Source organism: Podarcis erhardii (genome assembly GCF_964252035.2).
Source record: "Podarcis erhardii genome assembly, chromosome: 5".
In the NCBI taxonomy this organism is placed as follows: domain Eukaryota; kingdom Metazoa; phylum Chordata; class Lepidosauria; order Squamata; family Lacertidae; genus Podarcis; species Podarcis erhardii.
In genome coordinates, this window is record NC_138509.1 from 92,290,119 (window position 1) to 92,316,668 (window position 26,550).

The 26,550-nt window shown below is 40.6% G+C and overlaps 1 protein-coding gene across 11 annotated transcripts in view; it reads left to right on the forward strand.

Annotated features, from left to right (window-relative positions):
* Positions 1 to 26,550, forward strand: part of ATP11B (ATPase phospholipid transporting 11B (putative)) — an 81,141-nt gene that overhangs the window by 1,489 nt on the left and 53,102 nt on the right. For all 11 annotated transcript variants that reach the window (XR_014156698.1, XR_014156699.1, XM_081862172.1 and 8 more), the window contains exons 2-6: positions 16,227 to 16,343; positions 18,273 to 18,362; positions 23,154 to 23,234; positions 25,574 to 25,681; positions 25,891 to 26,019. Coding sequence is in view for 9 of the 11 variants with exons in the window: in XM_081862172.1 (XP_081718298.1) it covers positions 16,227 to 16,343; positions 18,273 to 18,362; positions 23,154 to 23,234; positions 25,574 to 25,681; positions 25,891 to 26,019 (525 nt within the window). In the remaining 2 variants the exon portion in view is untranslated. The remainder of the gene's footprint in view (positions 1 to 16,226; positions 16,344 to 18,272; positions 18,363 to 23,153; positions 23,235 to 25,573; positions 25,682 to 25,890; positions 26,020 to 26,550) is intronic.

Consider the following 26,550-nt stretch of genomic DNA (forward strand, 5'->3'; position numbering starts at 1 on the left):
GGATCACTTTTGTGCAATGGCAAAAGTTTAAGCCTATTGGAAGTTTGTAAATACTGTATTTGAATAAGATTCTTTTGGCTGCTACAGGCTGCAAGCCAACTTCAAAAAGTTTTAGAAAGCTCTGGTACAGAGGGTCAGGACTGTTGCCTCTTGCCTATTTCCCTCTTAGAAGAAGAATTTTATTATTTATACCCCGCCCACCTGGCTGGTTTCCCCCATCCACTCTGGGCGACTCCCAACAGATTAAAAACAGAATAAAACATCAAACATTAAAAACTTCCCTAGACAGGGATGCCTTCAGAACAAGAGAGAGAGAAGATTATCTTCTAACAGCCACTTCAGCTTCATTTCTCAATACTCAGGCTCTTGAAAACTGTTACAACAAAATAAGTAAAGTAATTAATGTAATTCAAAATGCAACAACTTCCTGCTTTTGGGAACAAAGTGTTGAATTGATAGTAATGACTTAAGGGGAGTTGCGTCCTAATGCATTACATGCCTACACAACAGTGACGTGATATGGTAACAGATAGTAAATTTGCAGCTTGTTTACAAGGGAAGAAACAATTATTGATATCAGCTGTCTGCTCATATAAGTCATCTAGGAAGTAAACCACAACAATGTACTTAAATTTATAGAACGCTATACTAAATGAATAAAAACGTTTCAAGTACATTTTCTTAGATCCTCTTTGTTTTGCAATTGATTATATTTGCATTTACTGCATGGTTTAGCTTTTATACCATGGTTAAAGTAGCATGTGGTGGTTTATTTATAAATATCCTAGGAATCTTTATAATTGTTCTAAAAGAATTTGAGAGAGGCAGCTTTTTGCAAACTGCCCATATAGTGATGCATTTTCAGTTGGAGCTTCAGTTTATATTGGTTGTCAGTCCAATGATACTTTATCGCATTGGGATGATACTAGGAACAATTCTTTATGAAAGGGTTATTTTTGTCCCTGTGCAGTTTGCTAATCTGTTATCTAGGATGGATTCTTTTTTATTACACTACAGCTGTTGGGAAAGGTTTTTCAGATTCTTTGGTTTATCTTGGCTGCCTTAATATTTGGCTGCCTTAATATTTCAGATATGACTGATACTTGGTCTTCACTTGCACTTACATATATCTGTTTTTATTTATGGGTTCAACTAACTAATAGCTTCCTAACACAACAATCTTGAAACTATTGTATGTGTGTAGGGTGGCACTAGCATGCTATGATAGATCTGCTAATGGGCTGTGAGAAATAGCTTAAAGACTCATGTGAGTCGAAAGCACTCAACTAGATGCTTCTCTGTACTGTACAGTTCACTCCTCTGGCTTTTCCTTCTTCCAAGTCAGCTGTCATGCTCAGAACAGTGACTCTCTTAGAAAAAAATATGTGGTAGACTCCTCTAGTGTAACTCAGTTTAAGCTTTTTTGCATCTGAGTGAAGTGTGTCTCTCATTTTAATTCAGAAAAGCAAACCCTGAGTTTTAAATAATATTAGCTACACTGGGCACTCTCTGTGGAAAGGCAGGCATAAAGTTGTACATCTCAGCAGTGGGAACCCTGCTCTAAACAGGGAGCAGAGAAAGATAATTATTTTTAGTTGCATTCTAATAGTTCACATTTTGGCCCCCTGGCCATTATATTTAACTGTACTATGTCAATTTTATGACCAAAGTTTTATGTGTGTTTGGTGGAGGGAACTTGGTTTTTAACTTTTGCCTTTTTAAAAAAAATGAAAAAAAATTTGGTTGTGTATTTTGGTCACTTGCATATGAACAACCAGATATCTTTTCCTTTTAACATTACAATGAGTAATCTTTACATGGGGCTAACTTTATTCATTCATTATTACGATATTACCAGATACTACAGTGGTACCTCGGGTTAAGTACCGTATTTTTTGCTCTATAAGACTCACTTTTTCCCTCCTAAAAAGTAAGGGGAAATGTGTGTGCGTCTTATGGAGCGAATGCAGGCTGCGCAGCTATCCCAGAAGCCAGAACAGCAAGAGGGATTGCTGCTTTCACTGCGCAGCGATCCCTCTTGCTGTTCTGGCTTCTGAGATTCAGAATATTTTTTTTCTTGTTTTCCTCCTCCAAAAACTAGGTGCGTCTTGTGGTCTGGTGCGTCTTATAGAGCGAAAAACACGGTACTTAATTCGTTATGGAGGTCCATTCTTAACCTGAAGCACCACTTTAGCTAATGGGGCCTCCAGCTGCCGCTGCGCTGCCGGAGCACGATTTCTGTTCTCATCCTGAAGCAAAGTTCTTAACCCGAGGTAATATTTCTGGGTTAGCAGAGTCTGTAACCTGAAGCGTCTGTAACCCGAGGTACCACTGTATAATAAGCTAAATGTGGTGCTGAGAGAATGCTTTATCTGCAAGCTCAAAAGCTGGGGTTTTTGCATGTAATAAATGCATGTTTGATAGACTTGTTTTTTTGCAGACATCTACCCTCATGGGAGAGCTCCTTTTGTTGGGATAGTCAATTTTCTTAGCTTTCAAATTGCAGCGCTTATTACCTGTGATATCCCACATGGCTATTCCTTCAAAGCCAGGTTGTTCTCTTCCTCTGTTTTTGTTGTTGTTGTGGGTTGCTGCTGCTGCTGCAGCAGCTGCAGCAAGGTACATAACACTTCCTGAATAGCAGGGAAGAAGAATAACTCATCAAGGTGTGGAGATGAATGTTCCTTGAATAGGGAAGAGATACCTGTCAGTAGAGACAAGGTGTGGGTAGCATACTTGTTGAAAACACAATTTTTTTGGATTTGAAAAAAAATGTAAGCTGAGCAAAAGTTGAATTTGTGTGTTGGAAGCAGCAATTCATAAGGAGGATTTATTAAAATTTATTAAAATTAGTGTTTCAGTACAATGAGGCAGGGAATTTAAAGTTAAAGGCAATTAGATCCTTTCGCCTCATCGAACTTCAGACATCCCTGGGGTCCAGACTAGACCCCACATGGTGAACAATTTAATGTGATGGATGGGATACTTCATGGCATAGGGTCTTGAATTGTAAGATCAGTGTGCCCCATTGAAACCAATAGCTGTTCCACTCCTCCAGCTTGTCACAATAGCACTTGCAATGGCTATATAGGGAGCTTGTGTGTGTGCACTTGCCAAAGATTGGCTATCTGCAGTGCAAAGTAGAAGAGTCGGCACAGTCGATTGTTCTGAAATTGGATTAAAATCCAAGGCTTAATGCAGTTGCCAAGAGTGTAGAAGTTAGGTCAAATTCAGTGATGAGAGCATGAATAAAATTTTGAGCAACCATAGCAAAGAGGAAGGTTTGATAACTTAATTATTTCATTTATTTAACCGGATTGTTTTTGTAGCATCCAGATAATACCATTTACCTATTTGCATTTTCATTCCTTGAGAAATGGGATGGTGGTTCTTTCCTATTGCTCCCTTTAAATTCTGAACTCTGGTGATGAATACCATAAAAATGGAGCCAAAATGGGGTCACTGAGAAGCCAGAAGGGAAAAAATCTGCATTCTTGTGGGAAACCTGATAGTTATTAAAAATATATTTAAAAACCCATTCCCACCTTAAGAGCCCAATGAGGACTGAGCATGCCCAGCAAAATACTGTGTAATAAGCATATTGTATGTTTGTTGGGGGGGGGAGGAGGGGAATTGAAAAGCAGGTGGGGTTCTGAACAACAGAACTCCTAACATTTGTTGCAGGTCCCACTTGTATTATTATTAATGAGATTCCAGCTACAGAACACTTATGATTGGGGTGAGGAAAATCAGGGGTCAAAAGCACCTTCCCAAGCTACTTGGAAGGATATAGAATCCCATAATTATTTTATTTTCTAAGGAAAATGGTCACTGATTTTTGCCATAGTGTTATATCATGTACCACTGGCTTTTAGCATTTACTCTCTTGCAAAGAAGCCAATTCTAGTGTCTCACTGTTCTCTGAAATAATAATTGAAAGAGTTGTTTGCTTTCATTATAATGCATAAACATGTACGACTGTGCTGTCAGAATGTCCAAACAGAATAACAATTGCACAGCTTTGCAAACAGGCACCAAGATCTGCAAATGCTTTGCTATAGAGTTCAGTTAGGAAGTAGGAGTTTTTCTTTACAGTGTTCTTTTACACCTCCTAATTTATATAATAAAGGAGAATGATAATCACAATTTATTGTACAGCTGTTAAACGCCTACATCTAGCACTTCTATATGGCAATGAGCACTACAGTTTCTATATACACAGTTTAATCTTGTGTCTATGTTTTTTTGATTCTATGTGTTCCTTACATATGTTTACTGTATATCCTGCCTTTCTCCAAGTGTACATGAGGCATCTCACCATAGAAAAAAGGACTGGTATAGCAAAATGATAATATATCACTGTGGCATGCAGTGACAGGGGCCAAGTGTACATGGCTGCCACAACTGGGAAGGCCCCTCCTTTCTGCCTATCTATAACATCTCAGATGGCAAGGGCACACAGAGGACAGTCTCCAAAGAGGGGCAGAGTTCTCAGGCTTGTTCATATGCAAGGAGGCGATTCAGGGATGCCCTGGCCTCAGACAGTTAGTTGATTTAAAAGTCAAAGCCAGTGCCTTAAATCCAGTCCAGGAACAAATTGGCTGTCAGCGGAGTTAGTAAAGGATTGGAGTAATATGCTCTGGTCTCATAGTCCCTTCCCAAACCCTGGGAACCCCATGGGGAGCATGTTACAGTAGTCCAACTTGGAGGAGACTAGAGTATGAATGAATGACTAAACTAAGTCTGGTGCCTACTCAGAAGCATACAGCTGTCTTTCCAGATCAACCTGGTTAGAGACAATTCTAACCCCACCTGAGTATCTAGGAGTACTCTGAAATGGCAAATCTCTTACTTTAGAGGAAATGTAACCCCATTCAGGACAAGTTGAACACTCCAGGGATCATCAAATTTCCCAGTCAACAGTACCTCCATCTCATTTGGATTAAGTCCCCACCACCACCAAATCTGTCTGGTCCAAAATGGCATTATTCAGTTATACACTGAGACAACTTTTCACATCCTCATGATATGTGTAGAAATTTGAGAGACAACATCAGAATACAAACAAATTTGTCACTATATGAGTCTAAATCTACTTTTCGCCAGGATTAATCTTTGCTCTATAATTCTAATAATCAAAAAGCAGAAGTATCTGTAGGCATTACTTTTTCAAAATATTTTTGTATTACTTTTCATTGAAATTGATTGTGCGGCAGTTTACCAAAAAATAACGCGGTACATAAGAGCAACGTAATGGAATTTTAAAAATCTAATATTGTAATGGAGATACAGAGCTGGTACTAGAATAAGGAAAGGAGGAAATAAATAAATAAATAAGAATATAAGGAATATAAGGAAATATAAAGAATATAAGGAAAATAAGGAAATAAATAAATAAGAATTCCAGAAGTTCAAGATCCTACAGCAGTTGTTGGAGTCATTTCAAGTCCCATTTCTAGCACTGAAGCATTAGTAGAATGGCTAGGAGTGAGCCAGCTGGGTTATTCTTGTATTGCAAACAGACCTTGTGGTAAAAAAGATTTTGGATATTGTAAAAACTGTCACTGGGAGAAACCTTTCCGAAAGCTGATATGGATGCAGCAAATGGAATGCTAGGCATGGGATTCAGGTTCTTGGTTTCACATGCTTCCTTTGCGGTGAATGCAGATAAGAAAGTCTCGGCCATAGTTCACCTTTTCCCAGTAGGAATAATAGTGATTTAACTGGACTATTGTGAGGAGTACGAAGAGATAAGGAGTGCTATGTAAATGAAATTCAGTGCTGCTTATCGGCAGTGAAGGAGCCAGTAACCTTCTCTAGCCTGAGTGAATTTGTGGAAAGTTGCATAACATGCTAGGTGCAGCTATTTGTGCAGAAAAGCCCAGCCAAATTGGAAAGAAGCAATTAGCAAGCCAGCTGCACTGATTCAGTAATAAATACTGTGTTAATAGACATTGGTTTTGAAGCATGAGCCCTGGATAAGGTCCTGCAGGGTTGTGCAGGACGTTTGAAGCAAAGTGGAGGAGAAAGGGTGGATTCCTCAAGGCAACCAAGTTTTACCCATTTTGAAATTCTTATATTTCTTGAGCAGGCATGCATATTAACTAGTTGCTATAACAAAAAGCATATTGGTTAGGAGCTAAATTGAGCATTTGTATAATCCAAGAGCGTGTTTGGAAGCGGCGTAAATATCCACAAATTTGAGAACTGAATAGATTGCAGAGGTGTTTGGAAGGACATGGAATGAGTACAAAATTTCATCTCTAGAAGTTCTCTAGAACACTAGTCTTCAGCTGGTGGGCCAGGAGCTTAGGACCCACTAGTGGGTTGTGGCCTGGTCCATGCCATTATATGGTAAAAGTTTAAAGTATTGGTACCCAAAGGAATGTTTGTCCTGGGTCTGAAGAGCTTGATGACACCTGCTCTGTATGATCCTGGTGAAATCACCTGTGCTCACTTGCTATTCAACAAGTTCATTAGGAACCCCGGTATAAAATAACCTGCAATTCATTGTGTCATTCAAGAGTACTTCATGTCTGTTTCTTTATGGGTGTTTCCATAGAAAAGCAGCCTTTAATTTTAAATAAGTGTATGAGGAAGAGAGGGTTTTCGTGTTCTAAGGATTTAGTCTTAATGTGGTTTAAGTAAGGCTTAGCCTTGTTGAAATCTCATATTACTATTATTATTATTATTTTAAAAATGAACTTTATTTGACCCCGGGTGGAGAGAGCCTGGCTCATCCCTGGCTGTTGATTTGGCATCTGCTTTTATTCTCCAGCTTTCCTTAAGCTTAAGGCAAAGCTGGGAAAATAGCTGCCTCCATGCAGCCTGGAGCATGGGGAAAGCTGAGGGCTCATCCACACTTCCCTTTTCTCTGCATTTCTAGGCACACGTCTTAGCTTTCCAGGTCCAGGTCTGGTGGTGGTGGTTTCTACTGGCTCTTTCCCCACGAAAACCCATTCTTTACCACTGAATCGGAGCAAACAGCAATCTGCAGAAAACCTGAATTGACTTTTGCTCCAATTCAGCGGTAAAGAGTGGGTTTTTGAGTGGAAAGTGGTAAGCAGTGGGGCAAAAAAATCAAAGCTGAAAGTGCTTGGACACTGACCAGGAGAGTGCAGATCTGGGCTTAGAAAGCACAAGGCAAAAGGTAAGTGCAGATGAGCCCTGAGCCAGGTGTTGAACTGAATTAAACACAGAGATCACAGGTTGCAGCTGTTAAAAGTAGCCTGAAAGAGACAGAACTTGCAGCACTTGCAAGGGAAAGCATTTAGAAGCACTTACGTCTGAGCATCCCCTGAAGCTTGATTTAACTTAACCTAACCGAAGGCATCTCTGAGTCTGAAAGAAGGGTGGATTTTTAAACTGCTATTGAGCTTCCTTTTGAAACAACTAGCTAGTTCCTGATGATGTGCAGTAATCCTAATAGGTCAGCCTTTCTGTTGGGGATTCTGGCATTGTTACATCATTTATGTGGAACAGATGGTGAGGGTTCTGGCGGCGACAGTGGCTGAATAAAGGATATCCCTGGCTTGGCTCCATGAATTCTCAGTGGTTTGTGGTCCCTTGAGCTTCACAATAACATGTAATTGGAGCATCACATAAAGCTAGAGTCATTTGAGAATCAGTCTGGTTTATAACAATACCTGAAACGTATTGCCGTACTTCACACTCATCCTGTACTGAGTTGACTCTGTGTGTATAAGAACAAGTGTCTTCATTTGTGTCATGAAGGATGGAGAAGCTGTTTTTCCCCTCTGATATTGTGCACAAGCATTGCCTTTGCTGTAGTCATTTTACAGATGTTCCATTCATAAATCTCTTCTCATTTTACTTGTCCTTTTGTTATTGGTCCCAGCTACTGCTGTTGTCTTTCTCCCTGAAGCGGACACTCTGTTCTTGAAACATTTAGCTTGCCTTTCGTTGGCTTCCTGTTTAATGTAAAAACTCCCCTTTAAAAAAGCAGTAAGGTAAAAGGTAAAGGAACCCTGGATGGTTAAGTCCAGTCAAAGGTGACTATGGGGTTGCAGCGCTCATCTCGCTTCAGGCCAAGGGAGCCGGCATTTGTCCACAGAAAGCTTTCCGGGTCATGTGGTCAGCATGACTATGCCGCTTCTGGCGCAATGGAACACTGTGATAGAAGCCAGAGCACACGGAAACACTGTTTACCTTCCTGCCACACAGTAGCAATGTGCAGGTCAGATATTCCTGCTTGTTCCACAAGACTAGGCATACATTTGGAAAATAAATTTATAAAATAAGCATCACTTAGGCTGCATCTGGGAACAGATACAGCTGAGAATTTTCCAAGTATTATTTGTCAGCCAGCTGCTTTTCTGCACTCAAACCTCTTTTGTGTGCCAATTTTCAATATAGCCAACTTGTTATTTGTATCTTTCGCCATGCTGGCACAAACAACTGGGCAGCATCCTCTTTGCAGGGGTGAGTTGGCAGTGCGTATGGATATGCAGAGATTACTTCAAATGTTCCTTAAAAAGTTACTTTTATTAATTATTTAATGAATAAATTGTTCCCCATGAGGCATCTTGAAGTAAACACATATAGGTAGGTAGCCGTGTTGGTCTGACGCAGTAGAAATATAGATATAAATGATAACAAAAATTGTCCAGTAGCACCTTAGAGACCAACTAAGTTTGTTCTTGGTATGAGCTTTCGTGTGCATGCACACTTCTTCAGATACCTTTTATTTTATACACACACACACACACACACACACACACAGAGAGAGAGAGAGAGAGAGAGAGAGAGAGAACACACTTAAATATATGAAAGCAGCTAAAACACCTGCATGTTTAAATGCAGTTCATATATAACCAGTATGAAAAACACTGTGTGCGCGCACACACACACACAAATGTGAAAATAACTTAAAAATCAATACAAATATCAACTTGTTTATCCCACATCTTCATGAAAATTAGTTTGACTGAGAGTGCTACATTTGAAAGGGATTTTCACAACGTCTATGTATGGTACCTGCAAAATTGCCCCATTGGTGATGATTTATTCATCTTGTATGTTTTTAAAAAAGTCTTAGCTGTTTTTCATTCAAAGATTCAACACAACATATATAAACAGTTTAAAACTTAACAAATAAAAATGCAACCAGACAAGATCAAAAGCTAAGAACAATATAAAACAATTCCAAGGAGAATCATCTACGTTCTGAAATGTCTGGGCAAATAGGAAGGCTTTCAGAGATACCCTTACTAGCAAATTTGCCAGGAAAATCTGAAGTCTCCCATATTAAATACCTTTAGGTTAAATGATAATACACTGACCGTGGCAAAGTTTCTTTCGGAGGTTGCAATAAACAAAAGACCATCATGCTCTAGACATAACAAAATGACTACCTTGGTCTCTTTCGCCTGTCGTTTGGTTGTTTTAACTGTACATTGGTACCTCTGGTTACGTACTTAATTCGTTCTGGAGGTCTGTTCTTAACCTGAAACTGTTCTTAACCTGAGGTACCACTTTAGCTAATGCGGCCTCCCGCTGCTGCTGTGCCGCCGCCGCCGTGCGATTTCTGTTCTCATCCTGAAGCAAAGTTCTTTACCCAAGGTACTATTTCTGGGTTAGCGGAGTCTGTAACTTGAAGCGTATGTAACCCAAGGTACCACTGTATCTTGTTTTGAAACTGTTTTGTGGGTCTATGGACCGCTATAAAGATATTTGATTTGATACCTGTCCAGTTTCTGTAGCCTAGATTATTTACAATGGTATTTTGAATCTTTCACTATATGAACGCAACTTTGCAAATGAACTATTGAGTAGGCCCAGTTCTCTCCATGGGACTTAACTATTCCATCTAGAATCTGTGAAAGTGTCTCCTGAACCTTTTGGAAACTTCCACGTGCATAGATCTTCCACCTGCAATATGAATACTGTCAGCCAGTGCTGTCCAATGCTAGACACTTGGGAGTGCGGGAATATTTCTCAGGAACGTCTGCATAAGAGTAATTTCCAAGATCCTGTGCTGCCCACCCTGCCCCATCTGTATGCTTGTGTGTGAGGTGATATGCCAGCACATCTTGCCAAGTGCACAGTTTACATTTTTTATCAATCAAATTGAAGGACAAAGTGTTCACCTCAAGCAGTGTGCAATCAAAGAGTCTTGTGGGCCGCAGACAATTACTGCTTAAACTCCCCTTCCCCCCCATGTGTCTTTCTAAACAATGCCCAACACGTTTGTAAGGTCAGGGTGTGAGTGAATATTATGGAATCATAACTCTGTTTAAGGTGGAGCAAAGCTTAAAGATCAGTGCTTATCTTTGTTAGTTATGGAATTGTTTTCTTTTGTATCACTGTTAACTATGGAGTGGTGGTGGCTCTGATCCAGGAATGTTTGCACTAATGGGGCTCCCTTAGTGTGGATGGCAGACCAATAGTTTTGCGTATCCGCTTGGTGGATCATTTTGCTATAGGCATGCAAAGTTCAGATAGATAGATAGATAGATAGATAGATAGATAGATAATAGATAGATAGATAGATAGATTTCCAATATATAACAATTACAAAAAAGATAAAAAAGAATACTAAAACAAAATCCCAACTCCCTCTCTCCCCGCCCTCTTCCAGGACATACTAAATTCAGTAAACTTGTTCTCTGTGGGTGGGGTTTACTTTCCCCTCTTCACAAGATAAAAATTTGTAATAAAAGCTGACAATATTGTTTAGGGGAACTATATGCACCTGCTTCTCAGGGCTCAAAATTAGCAGGGCACCAGGCGCATTTTGCATCTAAAGATTCTCCATTTGCGAGCACTTCAAAAAGTCCAGGTGCCATTTTTCTTGCCTGGCTGACACTCAAGGATTACTGAAATGCATGCACTTTGAAGCTTCAAAGTATATGTTAAGGATAGATAATATGTTAAGGAGTTTAACAATAAAGAGTAGAAAGCAAATAGAGAGTTTTGAAAGCAAATATGGTAGCAATATTTTTATTGTAAACACCAAATTAAACATGTATTAACAATTTCTGCTAAAAATGTGATATTAACAATGTGTCACTTATGTAAATTGTGTATTAATTCATGCTTATCAAAATAAGAAATAAAAAGTGTTGTCTAATGGCAACTAGACATTCTGTTTTGGCACCTGAGACCAGGTCCCAGAAGCCATTTGACTCCTAGCTTTTCTATCCCAGTTTCTGACACTTCTGTGCTTCTGCTTGTACACTATTCTCAGTGGACATACACTGTCCTTGCGCACTGAGCAGCTTGTACACTGTTCCTTGATGAATTTCCATGTAGACATCCGTCGGGGATTACAGTGGTGCCCCGCAAGACGAAAAACCCGCTAGACGAAAGGGTTTTCCGTTTTTGGAGGCGCTTCGCTAAACGAATTTCTCTATGGGGTTGCTTCACAAGACGAAAAAATATTGCGAGTTCCCGCGTTTCCCCCCCCCCGCTTTTTTCCGCCCTTTCCCTAAGCGCTAAGCCGCTTATCAGCTGTTCCGCTGATAAGCCGCTTCTCAGCTGATCGCTAAAAGCCGCTAGACCGCTAATACCGCTAATCCGCTAAGCTGTCAATGGGCTTGCTTCGCAAGACGAAAAAACCGCTAGACGAAGAGAATCGCGGAACGGATTAATTTCGTCTTGCGAGGCACCACTGTATTTAGCTGTGATTGCTACATTGCTGAGGATTGGACTTGGGGTCACTTCCATCTCTACAATTCTATGTACCAAATCTTTGTTGAACGTGAACTACGTCTCTCTTTAAGGGGATTGTAATAATATTTAAAATTGCAAACCACCTTGGGAGCTTTGGCAGAAAAGCGGTATATAAATGCAATAAATAATCATAAACAACACACTTTTCACATGCTACAATATTGATTTTATCTAGTTCTCTCAAGTAGTGGAAGCACGCCTGGTTCTATTCTTATTAGCAGTTCTGCAGCTTTACTGTCCTGTTTACGAACACATCTCTTCAATCAATAAGGGTTAGGACTATAATTAAAATGAAACCAGAGGATGTGAGAGCTCTTAGCAAGAAACTGAATGTTGCTGAAAAGTGCTTTGGAAGGTTTCTAGTAAGTTAACAATAAAACATCCTTTGTTCCACTCCTTGATTGTGCTTGCAGTTAGAAATTGTGTTTGCTAACCTTTTATCTCTGTTTTGGCTGGGAGAAGGATTCTGACCCCAGAAGCCTGGAGGAGGAATAGAATTGCCTTAAAAAAAAAAAAAAAAGTTCATTTAAAAGCATAGCATCTTGTCTGTAGCGTTCAGTAGTTACTTCGTTGACCTGATTTTCAATGGTCCCCTGTAGCTTATGGCCCAGCACTCACAACTCCTTCTAACCCTCCTCCTATAGCCATGCCTTTTAGGGGAAAAAAAGCACAAGAGCCTTTTAATTGCTTGCATGAAAGTTTTGAGAGCCAGCAAATATCAGTAGCTGGATTTGATCTGACAAAGCACTTCCTGAAACACAAGGTCATCTCTGCCTGGCAGAATGCAGGTGGCACGATTGCAGCTAAGCTCTATTTTATGTAAATGTCTCCTTCCCTGTGAAAAGATTTTGGAGAGAAACAATTTAGTAAATGAAATGCGTTTATGCTTGAAAAAGGAATGGAAGCATGAATCCCAGTCTAAACCTAATTAAAACCCACAGCCTTGTCAGATTTTTGAAATGCAGCAATTCAGCGAGAGCTTTCTAGGTTATAGAACTTTATTATAGAACTATATTACAGAACTTTCTATATTACAGAATTCAGGGGCTCTGAGGAGGATTTATGTGCCATCAGTGGCAACGTTTTCATGCTGAAACTTAGGAAACTGGGAACGGCTCTCGTTTACTTTATGGCTTGGAAACTGAAATATTAAACACTGCAGTTTTTATGCAGAAGCATTGCTGCAGAGTAGGCAGCAGTGAACTGACCTGCTTAAAAGAATGGAAAAACTTGCGTTCTGGGAGCCAGTGTTGGTATAGCAGAGTGTAACTGTGACTCAGCCTCACCTACCTCTCAGGGTGGCTATGAGGATAAATTGAGGAGCACCATCTACACTGCCTATAAGAGAGCTGAATTTAATAAGTAATGTTCAGAAATATGCCTCTGTTAGATAAGAGCCAGATGACAAGCTCCCAACAATTAGTCTCTGTCATGTAATTAACATGCAAAACACATCAGGGAAAGGGTTTGGTTACGATTAGTTGTAGCCAATTGAGCTACTTAGAGTAGACCTATTAAAATCAGTGGGTGAATAATTTAAGTACATTGATTTCAGTGGGGAGCGTACTTGGCTATAACCTGATCTACCTATGGATGACAAGCATCCTTGTCTTTGTACTAGTGAATGAGATGTACACAGTTTTCTTTTAATAATACCATTTATTTATAGCTACTGTTTATTAACAAGAGAGAGGGAGGTGTTTTGCTTTTGCTTTTGGAAGATACAGCAGCTGAGAGAAGAAAATGGCATTCCGTGATCTTGAACAAACCTCTTCAGAGACAACTTATATTGCTTCTTCATAACTTGATTTACCTTTGAGGTTGTCTTACTTCCTCTTAGCTGATCATGTGTTCTAGTTTCATCTACTACAAGCATAGGCAAACTCAGCCCTCCAGATGTTTTGGGACACAATTCCCATGATTCATGATCACTGGTCCTGTTAGCTAGGGATGATGGGAGTTGTAGTCCCAAAACATCTGGAGGGCCGAGTTTGCCTATGCCTGTTCTACTAGGTCACAGCATGTGTGAGCTGATGTAAGATAAGGAAGAAATTACCTTAATAATGAACAGTTCAGGGGACAATAATTGCTTCTGAGTGTAAGAACCTTTCTAAACTGGCCTTCATGTACTTGGTGTTCTCTACTATTATTATTATTTTATTGTTAGCCACCCTGAGCTCCGCTTCGGCTGGGGAGGGCGGGATATAAATAAAATTTATTATTATTATTATTATTTATTATTTTGGACTGCAGCAACCATCAGCCTCCGCCACATGGCCAATGTGTAGGTAGGAACGATGGAAATTGTGCTCTCCAAATGCTTTGGAGAAGGCTGATTGAAACTGAACAGTTGAAGGCTCTTCGTAGCAATTTCCCACACCAGGAAAGTCCAGTTCCAAGTCTTTCTATCTAGGAGTAGTTGGCCATGGCCTTCAGTTGAAGAATTTGACAACAAACATTTTATCTACACAGGACCAAATACCAGCCGTTGAATTAGTGCATTTGGAGAGGAAAATATAGCAGGAAAAGTGCAAAATTCTCGTGCACCGGCAATTTTTAAAAAAATCTCAAACTCATTGCCACTGACTCATTCTTACATAATAAAACAGCTAGTAATGGACTTGCCCCTTCCAGTTAAGAAAATAACATGGTGTTTTGCCAGTGCTGTGTGGAACATTGGCAAAGAATTTTGCATCTTAAGTAATTTTGACTGAAAAGATAGTTTCCAACTTTTTTCAGGTCCGCCCTGCCTAATAACTTAGTAGTTATAAAATAAATTATAGTTGCAACACTGACGAGTTGTATAGGATACTCAGAAAGGTATAAAATCTTCTAATTCCCAAATCTGGCTCATAATACCATAGGCCCAAGGGATCCTCAGTTCATTTTGCCCCATAACAAACATCTTTGAAACCCAGGGGAGTTTTAAAAGAGTGTTTATTGTTTATAAAGGCTTTAAACTGCTTTTAATATATAAAAATCTCAGAATTTTGTTAAAAAGAAAGCTACTGGTCACAGTCAATTCATTGGTCATGCCACAAAATCACTTTTTGGACCCTGACCATAGTTTGGCACCACACATATTTATCTTTTGGGTCAGATGGTTTTAATTCTCTATTGACCTTCAGTTGCACATGTTGCTCTACTTCTTGTTCTTTATACGTCATTTTGATTGCAAGTAGTTTTTTTCTATTCTCTGTATTGATGAGTTTTCTTGCTCTATTTTGGCGTTTTGGCTTTATAATGCTTACTAGGGAATGGAATGAACCATTAGAGGAAATTTTGTTTAATGGCCAGATGCTAACAGGACCAGTGGTCAGGGATGATGGGAATTGTAGTCCCAAAACATCTGGAGGGCCGAGTTTGCCTGTGCCTGCCCTAAATTCTCTGACTCTTGCCACTTGAGAGTGTATTCCAGCTAAATGAGATGCCAGTACCACAGGTTTCTCTGTACAAGTCAGAGGAGTTGGGGAAGAGGAGGAGGTAGTCTTCACACCCTTGGTCAGTAGCTAGTTCTACCGCATGGTCATTTTGAGGAGGCAGTGGAAGTTAGCTGGCCAAGTGCCTGTATTTCCTTCCTCTCTGTAGGGTGAGGAGATACGTGCTTAGTTTTGCGTTCGTGAACAATGGCTGGGACAGGCAAAGGGTGCGGTGCTTTTCTTCTCCTGCCGTCTTTCTTTCTCTATCTCTCCCTCCCTCCCTCCTTCCTTCCCCCACTTCTCACGGTGCGAAATCCGGGCAACGGATGTGTGGGTCTCGTATCTGGTGACTAACTCTTGTGGGTTTTGCTCTGTATCAAACCTTTTGCCACCTCACTTGCTACTTTTAGGATCTACAACCTCACTTTCTACTGTCTTCTGCCTTTTGGTATCTGTTTCCACTTCGCTTTGTTGTATTCATTCTGCACCATCACCCCAGTTCCTGCTTTTTATGTGCTCTGGCAGAAAACCAGTAATTTTTCCTTAACTTGCACTGCCCGCAGGTGCTAATTTCTTCTGAAACTTGTATACTTTTTGACAACTGCCTAAATTCATACTTGTTTTCATGGCTCTTGTCCAAAACTCTTGGGAAACACTACAAAGGTTAAAATAATACCATTAATCAATGTATTTAAATTATATTAAAGAGCATTTCAGGAATGAATAGCAGATGTTCCTTCTTTCTACCATATGTTGAATTCAGCAGTTTTTTAATTGTGGAAATTAATTGTTTAAACTGTTGGGGATTTCTATAGCAGTAAACATAATCTTTGGGTTAGATGTTGAATGCTAGTTTCAGTGCATGCTTATCACTGAGGTCTACTGGTTGCCCTTGGGCAAGGAGTTATTTGGTGGTATTAGAGTAGCTCTACTGAAGATAGTGCCATAACATAGTTAGGATCATTAATTTCAATGGATCTACTCTGAGTAAAACTTAGCTGAGTACCACCCACTATCTTCTGAGGATAAAATCAAGACTTACTTGATATCACATATTGTAAACACTGTAGAAATTATTTGTGGATATAAGTAGAATCACTCTTCTTCTTTCAGGGTTTTGACCCACCACATCAGAGTGATAACCGAACTATTTATATAGCCAATCGTTTTCCTCAGCATGGTCATTATGTTCCTCAGAAGTTTGCAGAAAACAGAATAATCTCCTCTAAGGTAAGGGGAACCTTTACCTACCTGAATTTTTGCTTTGTCCAGCATGCTGGATAAAGGTAGGTTTTGATTTTGTCTATTCAGATCATGTCAGAATACAAAAAAATAACCAACCAGCAGCCAAACTAAAAAACATATGTCCAAAAGCTCAGATTTCATACCAGCAATAGTATGTACCTACATATTAGTGTATTTTCACATTGATTGTAGCACACTTAACTTCTGAATGCCTTGTTTTCCTGTAAAGTCTAAAACAACTGCTGTTACAGCATTATCAAATAATGCAAAACCGTTCATCTACCTGCTGGATATGTATTGACGTCTCCATTTGCAACATGTACAAGAAAATCATTGGGTTGGTCCTAATTCTGAGTTTTGGGGCATGGTTTGACATGCACCAGCACATCTAGGGTGTGAGGATGATTTCGTTAAGTAGGAAATGTTTACAAAGCAATCCCGTGACTCACATAGAGATCGGGGCTTCTTTAAAATTAATACTTAATGTATTATTGACCTTTCCAATTAATCCATTAAACCAAAGTCCAGTATATTCCCCAAACTGCCTATTCTTGGTCAGTACACTGATTTTCTGCTCACTGCTTAAAAGAGAATTTGTTAGGGACCGTGTCTGTATTCCATAAAAGAATAAGAAGTTAAACTCCCCCCAGTGCTGGCCAGATGTCATGACAGTGGATGCTGAAAAAGAATAGCAGAGTATGAATGACTATTAGAACAATATTTTGGTGAAACTTGGCTGGTGATAAATCTGAGTGAATTTGAATGAATGGTCTGGCGGCAACCGTAGATTCTACAGGGCAGGTTTCTAAAACTCGCTGTCAGTTTATTCCTTTAGATAACTTTTTAGAAATGAGAACCCTGCAAAGGCTAAAAGAATGTTGGGAAATGGGACCTTATGCTTTGCAATAGGCAATAGTTACAATAGGCAATGCTGCATGGACAAAATTATGGAGTAAGAAGTCAATGCATTCTGTGTCAATGCAAGGAAAGCAAGCAATGCTTAAAAACATTTTCTGTTGGCACCTTATGCCTATTAAATTGTCTTCCACCCCACCATCATTTTCTCCGAAGTACTGGAGATGTAGTATCTCCAGTTCCCACTCTGTGTATTATATTGTGTATATGTGTTTTGTAAGGGGGGGGGGAGAGAATTAACTGGTTATTTACAGATTACAGCAAGACTGTCCATCACATGCATTTGGAAATATTAGGGAAAAGCCACAATGTAAACTTGGTATGACAAAGTCTGGTAGCTGGCCATGTCTTAAAAGCTAACCCCAAAAGTTCGATTCTATAGAGGATTGTAAAAAAAAGAAAGGAAAGACATTTTATCCAGTCCAGTTTGACTTCGTTAAACATATAAACAATCAAAGTGACTAATGTATTCAAAGTCAGAGAGGTCAAATAATTTTATGGCCATTTTGTGGGGAAAAGTGCATTTATAATGCATTGGTGTAAGTTCAGGAAAATGTAAATCCTTTATTAGGTATAATCCAACGTATTTTTCCATGTATAAGACGCATCACATGTGATGTCAAGTGTGGGGGAGGTGACTGTGATTTTGGGGGAAATGATTTTATGGTCCAAAGTAGAATCCAAACCAGGCCAAATTAGGTCTCTGGACTGGAGGTTGCCATCCCTCTGCCAGATTTTAGGTGGTCAAAAGCTGAACTTGGAAAACAAGTTTTTCAGTCGCTTATTGCTTTCTCTAAAGTCTTTTCCTTGGTGTGGTGTTAAACTAATGGTAACAATTTTTTTGAAATGATATTTTGGGAAGAGGGTTATCTTATTTTAGATCCATTTAATAAATTTCTTGGGGAAACTCCTTAATATTTAAAGCTGAAAATTGTTTTCTCTTCTGCAGTGTGGCTTGTGATGCTGCTTGTAACTGTTGATATTTTTTTTCTCTTACAGTATACTGTATGGAATTTTGTTCCCAAAAATTTATTTGAGCAGTTCAGAAGGGTAGCCAACTTTTATTTTCTTATTATATTTTTGGTTCAGGTAAGTCATTTATATTCCGCTTAATACCAAATAAGCTTTAAGTGATTTATAGGCTTCTAAGTGATTGGGTAATCTAGCATTGCTTTAGGATATATAACAGATGTGTACTCTTGCATATGGGAATTGATTGTTATGGTTGTTTATTATTGAATATAAGGATGCTAGTGTATGAGGGTTTGGTTTAGTGACTCTTAATGCATAGAATTAAGCCTTGACATTTAGCAAATATGAGGGGTTGGTTTCCAGTGAATTTGATTTTTAATACAATAATTTAGAATTAAAAAAATTGTCCAGTAGTACCTTAGACCAACTGCGTAGGACCAACACGGCTACCTACCTGAATAATTTAGAAGGAAGAGTTAAAACTCTGAAATAAATTTATAGTCAAATGTTGCTGGTAAGAGCGAGATAGTCAATAGTAATGGATTTGCTCTGAAGTGGGAGTGGGAGAGGTCATCTCTATTCATTTCTTGCTAAGCCAGAAAATGACCAGGTAACTTCCTTGATGTGATACACTTTGCATATTCTCACTACCCACCTACCATGAATAGAAAAGAATTCAGGAAAGTTAGAATTCTCAGGCATCGGCTTTGGAGCATAAATGCATGGTGACATGTATTCCATCACTGTCAAAATAAGAAAGGACATCCTTTTTGCTTGTTTTGGTAATCTGATAGGGAGTTTCTCAAACTCGTGTCAATAAGGAGCATCCCCTATAACATATGAAGGAGAGCTTGAGAGTTAAATCATCTCTTTCTCCTCTGCTATTTATTTAATAACCAGTCAGATGCCAGGGTAGATTTCTCCCTGGCGACCTGATCAGCCCTCTTACTCAGTTGAGCTGGCCTTTGGGCTGGCTGTGCTTGGAGTTATATTGGCTGTTTTGCTGCAGTGCTGTATCAGAGTATTAAAATGCCTCTAAATTGCTTTGTAATAACAGGTGCAATACCTATCAGGCAACCTAAAGTTTGAATATTGTCCAAAACTGCTAAGTAATTTCAAAACGCACTTTAGACTGCAAAGTCATAAAGCACCCTTCTAGAAATGTATATGAGAGAGCATAATTCCCTAAGAGAGCATTACTGAAGTGTTCCTTCACAACCTTGATGTCTCTCAGTGATAGATAATAAATGTGCAGTTTAAACCTCAACCCACCCCTTCTACCTTTGGTCTAATGCAACTTTCCTCCAGTTGTAATATTGGGTCATGACAGAACTTTGCAGTCCATGACAAGGCAACCCTTTCTAAAGGTATTAGACATGCTTCCTTGCCCCCAGCTGTGGTAGGAGGGTCTTAACAAAAGTACTGCCTCCTGGCATGGGCTCATAAGCTTCAGCCTGGCACTAAACAAGTCCCCTTGATGTGTCACGACCAAGAACAACTAGGACCAGCCTGTTGGATTCAGTGCAGCGTGAGCTGTGTGGTAGCAGTAACTGGCCCCTGACAACAGGACACAAGTGTTGACACAACCTTCAGTTCCATATTGTGCACATGCACACTCCCTTTGCAAACTGGGCTTGGTTTGGTTTCATTTGTTTGTTTCATTTTGTATCATTGGTCAGTTCTATACTGGGTGATTTCAGAATATTCGCTGGGATTTCTGCATAAAAATAGTACATTAAAAATCCAATTGTAGCCATTTAATAAATTTTTTAAAAGTGAGGGCAAAGAGGGCGGGAAACCATGAAACCTCTAAAAGCACCTGGAAAATCAGGTTCCCAATAAACGTGTATAAAGGTTCTTTTCTCTCTTCTGAGTAGTCTGTGCAGGTTGGCATATAGTGATGTCATCTAGTTGTGAGTCATTGGGAACAGGCTTTCCTTTACACTTTTTACAGCTTATTTCACAAGTTCTGTTGAAGCCTTTTCCCCTCTAAAAATAGATCTGAGAAAGAAAGGAATCCTGACATCCAGGAAAAGCTGGTTCATAAGAAAACACACAAATGTTAATGTTTGAGCAGCGAGTTCTTTTGAACTGCATTGACAATATGAACTACTTTGGCTCATTTGTCTCACTTTCCGGTACCGGTGTATTTCCTAGTTGGTACTTGAATGCTTTCAATTTCTGTCAGGGAGACAAATTGAAAAATGCAATTTAATTTGCAACACTTGTTCTGTTTGCAAATAAGGTTAGAATCAGTACTGGGATAATATTAACGGATTTCAGTGCATGCATACACACACACACACACACACACACACACACACACACTCCTCACCCCCCCCCCCAATGAAATTGGATTAAACTAGCATATTTCATTTTTTTATACCTCTTCCACAAAGGAGCTCAGGCTGGATTTACAATGAAAACACAAAACAAAGCAAGAAGCCATCTAGCATACAGTTAACAAACAAAACCCCGGAAACAAAAGACCGACCTAAATGCTCTTCAAACGATTGTACCTCATTCCAGTAGACTACTGACTGACTTCATGGTTGCAAAAGTGAAGTCCCATAAGCCACATTCATGCATGATGCTAAACTTGGAAAACGCAGACTGTGTGGCTTTCCACATGTTGCAGGACTACAGCTCCCATCCCTGATTACTGGACATACCGGCTGCAGTTTATGAGAACTGGAAACATTTCACTCTTTGTAGAGCTTTAGAGCTCTGTAGATAGCATACAGGTTTCATGGCTTACCATGCACAGTGGAATCTGCAGCCCAGGCTCTTTCAACCTGGCTGTTGGTATAGCCTTTGTTTTCATTAGAGATGCCTTTTGATGTCAAATGCTACTTACAAATTTAAAAAAATACAAGTCCTTGCAGAACATAAAGGATGCTGGAAAAGGTGCCTTTGGAGCATGCAAAATGGATGTAAATGAACTTGTAACTCAGGAGCGCAGAATCTAGGACTCTTGGTGTAGAGTTGGAAACAACATGTCCTGATAAATGCATTGCTAGCCAACAGTTTCAAAGATATCCTTTCCCACATGTTTGTGGTGCTGTTCTTATGGTGGTTAGCGTCAGCATCTGGGATTGTAAGAAGCTATAAGCCATTAGTCAAATCTGTGCTGTGTGAGCCCTGTTTCTGTGTTCACGGTATTCTCTCCTACACAGGGTTTTGCTCACCTCTTGCTCAGTGCCATACTCCTTAGCTGTATGCTTGAATTGGTCGGTGCCATTTGCCTCAGTGAGTGGGTGGGAAAGAACTTGACTGGTGCCACTGTGTGGTTACTTCGCTCACTTACTCACGTTAGCTGCTGCATGCACCACACAGTCTTCCAGATGGTTTAGATTGACCACAAGGCAGCACCTCCCATGCCGCTGCATGAAAGTGTGACTAAGCTTGTTGTCAAAACAAATACCAAGTGGTACTTAGCTGCAAACTGATACCTAATAAGTAGGCAAGCCTTAAAACTAGTTCTCTACAAACAAAGCAATTTGGACTACTACTACTACTACTACTAATATTTTTTTATTTATATCCCGCCCTCCCCAGCCGAAGCCGGGCTCAGGGCGGCTAACAACAATAAGACAACATTTCTAAATCATTTCATTAAAAAGTTGCTTCAAATCAAATGGTTGATGGCAACCATTGGGTAGAGTTCTGTGAAGATTGCCAAAGGAGGGAGTCAGGCTGTGCCCTGGCCAAAGGCTTGGCGGAACAGCTCTGTCTTGCAGGCCCTGCGGAAAGATGTCAAGTCCTGCAGGGCCCTAATCTCCTGTGGCAGAGCGTTCCACCAGATCGGAGCCACAGCCGAAAAGGCTCTGGCTCTGGTTGAGGCCAGCCTAACCTCTCTGTGGCCTGGGACCTCCAAGATGTTTTTGTTTGAAGATCGTAAGTTCCTCTGTGGGACATACCAGGAGAGGCGGTCCCGCATATTGGCTCCTTTAAGTGAAACTTAAGTGTTCAAAGTGGATGATATGTCACTATGTTGCCCTAAACTGTTTTTCAATAAAGATTGGCTATATAGGATGCTAATCCTTGAAATTCCTTCATGAATGTTTGCATAAAATCTCTTATTCTAGCTTCCTAGAGATGTGTTAAATCCTCCTTAGAGGTAGGAAGTCTCTTGGATTAATGTTAGTTTCTGAATAATTGCTGTTCCGTTCATTTATTTTCCTGAACACATGCAGCATATCCTGCAAGATGGCGTTTTCTTTCCAGCATGAAAGCAATAAAAGCAGAGTTTGTTGATATTTTCTGCTGCAGTTAGCGCAACAGTGGTAATAGGGCAAATTGTGATTGCCTATTATGCAATAAGAGCAAAGGGAACCTGTTAGTTAGGATTAAGGTACATTGCTAGGCATTGTGCAACTTCAGTCTCAGTCATGCTGAAATCTTGTTTCACATGTGCCCTTCTCCCAGCAGCTCTGTGAGCAGTCCTCTCTGTGCTGAGAGTGGAAATCTAGGGAGCCACTTTTCAGACCTGTGTCCACTCCTTGTGCTCAGCCTAGACTGATGGACACCATGTTTTCTTCATTCCCACTTGCTGTTGTCCTAAATGCTTCTAAAGCCCAACATGACATCAGGGATGAGCCCTGCACTTTGAATGATAGATGCCTAACATTCGACCAGGCTTTGCAGCCACTTGAAACCAGCATACCATTCCCAAAAGTTCATGTGGTAGAGGAGAAGAGTTGGGGATGGGGCAAAGTCAATGCCAGCCACAAACATTGGCTAGCTACCAAGCCCAACTACTCCTGCTTGGCAGGGGGTTGGACTCGATGGCCCTTGTGGTCTCTTCCAACTCTATGATTCTATGATTCTAAGACTTGTAGAGCCCTCTGTTCAGTGTACTATTGTGGCATGTGCTGACGCTGTCTTCATCTTTGTTTTCCTCTCCAGCTTATGATAGATACACCTACAAGTCCAATAACCAGTGGATTGCCATTGTTTTTTGTAATAACTGTGACTGCCATAAAGCAGGTAAGGAAACACAGGTGCTTTAGAAGGTACTCGCTTAGGGCAGATGGACATGCTTTGTGTAATACAGAACAGAACTTCCCTATGTTCAGATTACTTCCCTGTCTTCCAGAATGTGTAGGGCTGCTTCCCTTGCGTTTTGGCATCATCACACTGCAAAGCAGTGCTTAACATGATGTCATGATGCCTCCCTGTGCAATCCTGTATGTTGCAGAGGATAAACTTGCTACAAGAATGGCTTATGTGACCTACAATTCTGACCTGAAACATGTCAAATTCATCATTTCTATACACCATTGAGTGGAGAATCTTGGGCGGAAATGGACAGTTGTGGAGCAGAGTCCAGATATGAGTTTGTCGTACATGTTCTATGGATTTGTCAGTTCATCTGAGATAGAATGGGAGATGGTTTGTGTGCAATGGAGCTCGGCCAGCCAAGTTCTGGGCACGTCTGCTGCTGTTGCATCTGTTTGGACCTTCATGAGATTTGCGCAGCATTCTACTAGACTCTAGCTTCTAGCTGAAGACAAGTAAATATGTTTTATGTTGCCAATCAAGCAGGTCAGCCTAGGGTTATTTTTGTCTCGCTGCCATGCAGTCAGTGACTCATAGCAACACCCCTAAGTGGGCAGTGACAGACTCACCCTCAGTTTTTGTGCGAGGACTTTGTATGTCAGTATGCATCATAAATTCTTATTTCCAGCAGCCTCACACTTACCCAGAGGAGTAAGTTCTTGCATAACAATAGCTTATGTACTGAGAGAGGCTATGCTGTATTTGAAAGCTGTATACATCTTGTTTTTGTTTTTGTTCTTCCCAGTCTCCAGGCCTATTGTAATTGCCTTGTCACAGCCTGTCACTGCCTTGCATTCAGTCAAGTTAGTGGTAACTAAGGGAAGACCAGACATCTGTGGCTTCCTCTAGACTCTCATGACCCTTCTCCAGGCATGCCTACAGGAGTTCTCACACCAGCTCTGTCTTCTTTTGGAACATTTCTGTAATACACATGCTGGCCAGAAATATGGCAAAATCACTTGAGTGTGTCTTGAAGGCGGCATTAACTGTATTTGACAATGTAGTGAGAGATTCCACATGAGCTGAACTGCAACACCTAGCAGATTATCCCATTAGTGGACGTGACCTGTCCCATTTGTAGAGGACATGTGTCATAGCATGTCTGCAGGCAGGTGCTGTGATGGAAATTCTAATAAGTTTCTGAGGCTATCTGTGTCACCTCTTCCCAAGTGAATTTGAGTTGCATATCAACAATACAAAATACTGCTTATTTTCCCCTTCTTCTTCTATCCTAAGTCACTTTTTTCTCAGCCCAACTATCACAAAGCCAGCTAAAAAGTTACATTTCTGGTCACAGAACACAATTTAAAGTGGAAGCAGCACCCTACCTAGAGCCAACTGGGCTGCCAGTTGCTGATCCTTGTTCTTGACTTAATAATGTTATACAGGTGACTCCCCATTTATGTGGGGGTTACAGTCTGGACTCTTATGTGCATAAAATTGCGTAAAATGGGGAGCACCCCCGGAAGAGTCTTCAAGGAGGCGCATTGGAGCTTTGTTGAACTGCTCAGCCTCCCTGCCTTACAGCTGATGTGCAGGGTGGTGCAATAGCAGCAGCAGCAGCAGCAGCTTTCCTGCGTGTCAGCTGAGGAAGCCCTGCTTCCCCACCCCGGCTGACTCAGCTGATGTGCAGGAACCTTCGCCATGTGTTAGCTGGACTGGTCAACCAAGCACTGCTGCCCCTCCATATTTCACAAACAAGCGCCACAGTTCATCTCACGTGAGCCAGAGGGACAGCAGAGCTTTGTCAACCAGCCTAGCTGATGCGCAGGAAAGAAACTTTCCTGTGCACATCAGCTGAGCAACCTCAACAAGCCTCAGGCTCACTCCCCAGAGTCTGAAGAGGAGCTCCTCTTCGGGCTCTGGTGACAGCCTCCACGTGAGCTTGGATGCGCAGCGGGACTTCTCAGCTGACACACAGGAAAGCCACAGCTGTTGCTGCGCTACCCTAGATGTCAGCTCTTAGGCTGAGCAGCTCAATAAAGCCTTGCTGCCTCTCCAGCTTGTAAGGATAACCTGCCTGGAGCCCAGAGAGGACATCCTCTGGGAAGGGTCTGTTTGTGAGCCAGGCAGACTCTCCAGGATGCTCCCCATTTCCAGTTCCCCAGCACTGCTCGTGTGCACGGTTGCGAGCAAATAGAATGTGCATAAATTGGGAGTTGCCTGTAGTTATCAGCAAATTGATTGCATAGGTCTTTTGCTTAGGCAGTTATGTGTATTGTTGGCTTTCCCCTCCCCCCAAAAATGCTTTTGTGCATCTTTTCCAGGGCTATGAAGATTGGTTACGCCATAAAGCAGACAATGAAGTGAATGGAGCTCCAGTGTATGTTGTTCGCAGTGGTGGCCTTGTAAAAACAAGATCAAAGAACATTCGGGTATGTGTGTGAGTGGTGCAAAATGATTTTGAACATTTCAAAAGTGTGCGTGTATGTTTATATATGTGTGTGTGTTTTTGTGTGTATATACATGCAAATTAAAAAGGCAATTTAAAGGGCCATTGCTTTACATAGCGTGTGTTAATGAAAGTTACAAAAATATTTTTGTGAAGGTGTATTTGAACAGATATTTTTGCCTGTCTTCTCAGGTGGGAGATATTGTCAGAGTAGCCAAAGATGAAACTTTCCCTGTTGATCTCGTACTTCTGTCATCTGACAGAGCAGATGGCTCTTGCTACGTTACTACTGCAAGCTTGGATGGAGAAACTAATCTTAAGGTCTGTATTCATCACCTTTTGTATACCTTAAGTTAGAAACAGATTTAGGTTTTGTTTCCTGATAACCAAGATTGATATATTCCAAATCCCTCTTACAGAAAAGGAGAATGTTGAATTCCCCTGGGTGCACCTCAGAATATCAGAATCACAAAGCATGTTGTTCAAACCAAGGTCTGCATCAGTAGTGACATGACCTGGAGAAAAATGAACCTAATTTCAGTTATACCTGTACACATTTAAAATAGCAAGTGACAGAACTGCAGTTGATGTATGTGTTTACGGTATTCTGATTCTGAAATAGTTACTACCGTCTGCCCTTGAAAATAATTTTATAACTCTCTATAGATAGAAGAATCTGTAAGAAAAGTATGTGTGTGTACTACTGGCGTACCAGAGATGCAGGGCTTATGTGCATGTGATGATGTGTGCATTCTGTACGCATAGGGGTCAGTAACTTGAGGGGATGGCTGCCCCACCCAAGATTGATCTTCCGTGTTTGCTCATCAGTCAGAAGCCTGCAACAGTTTTATC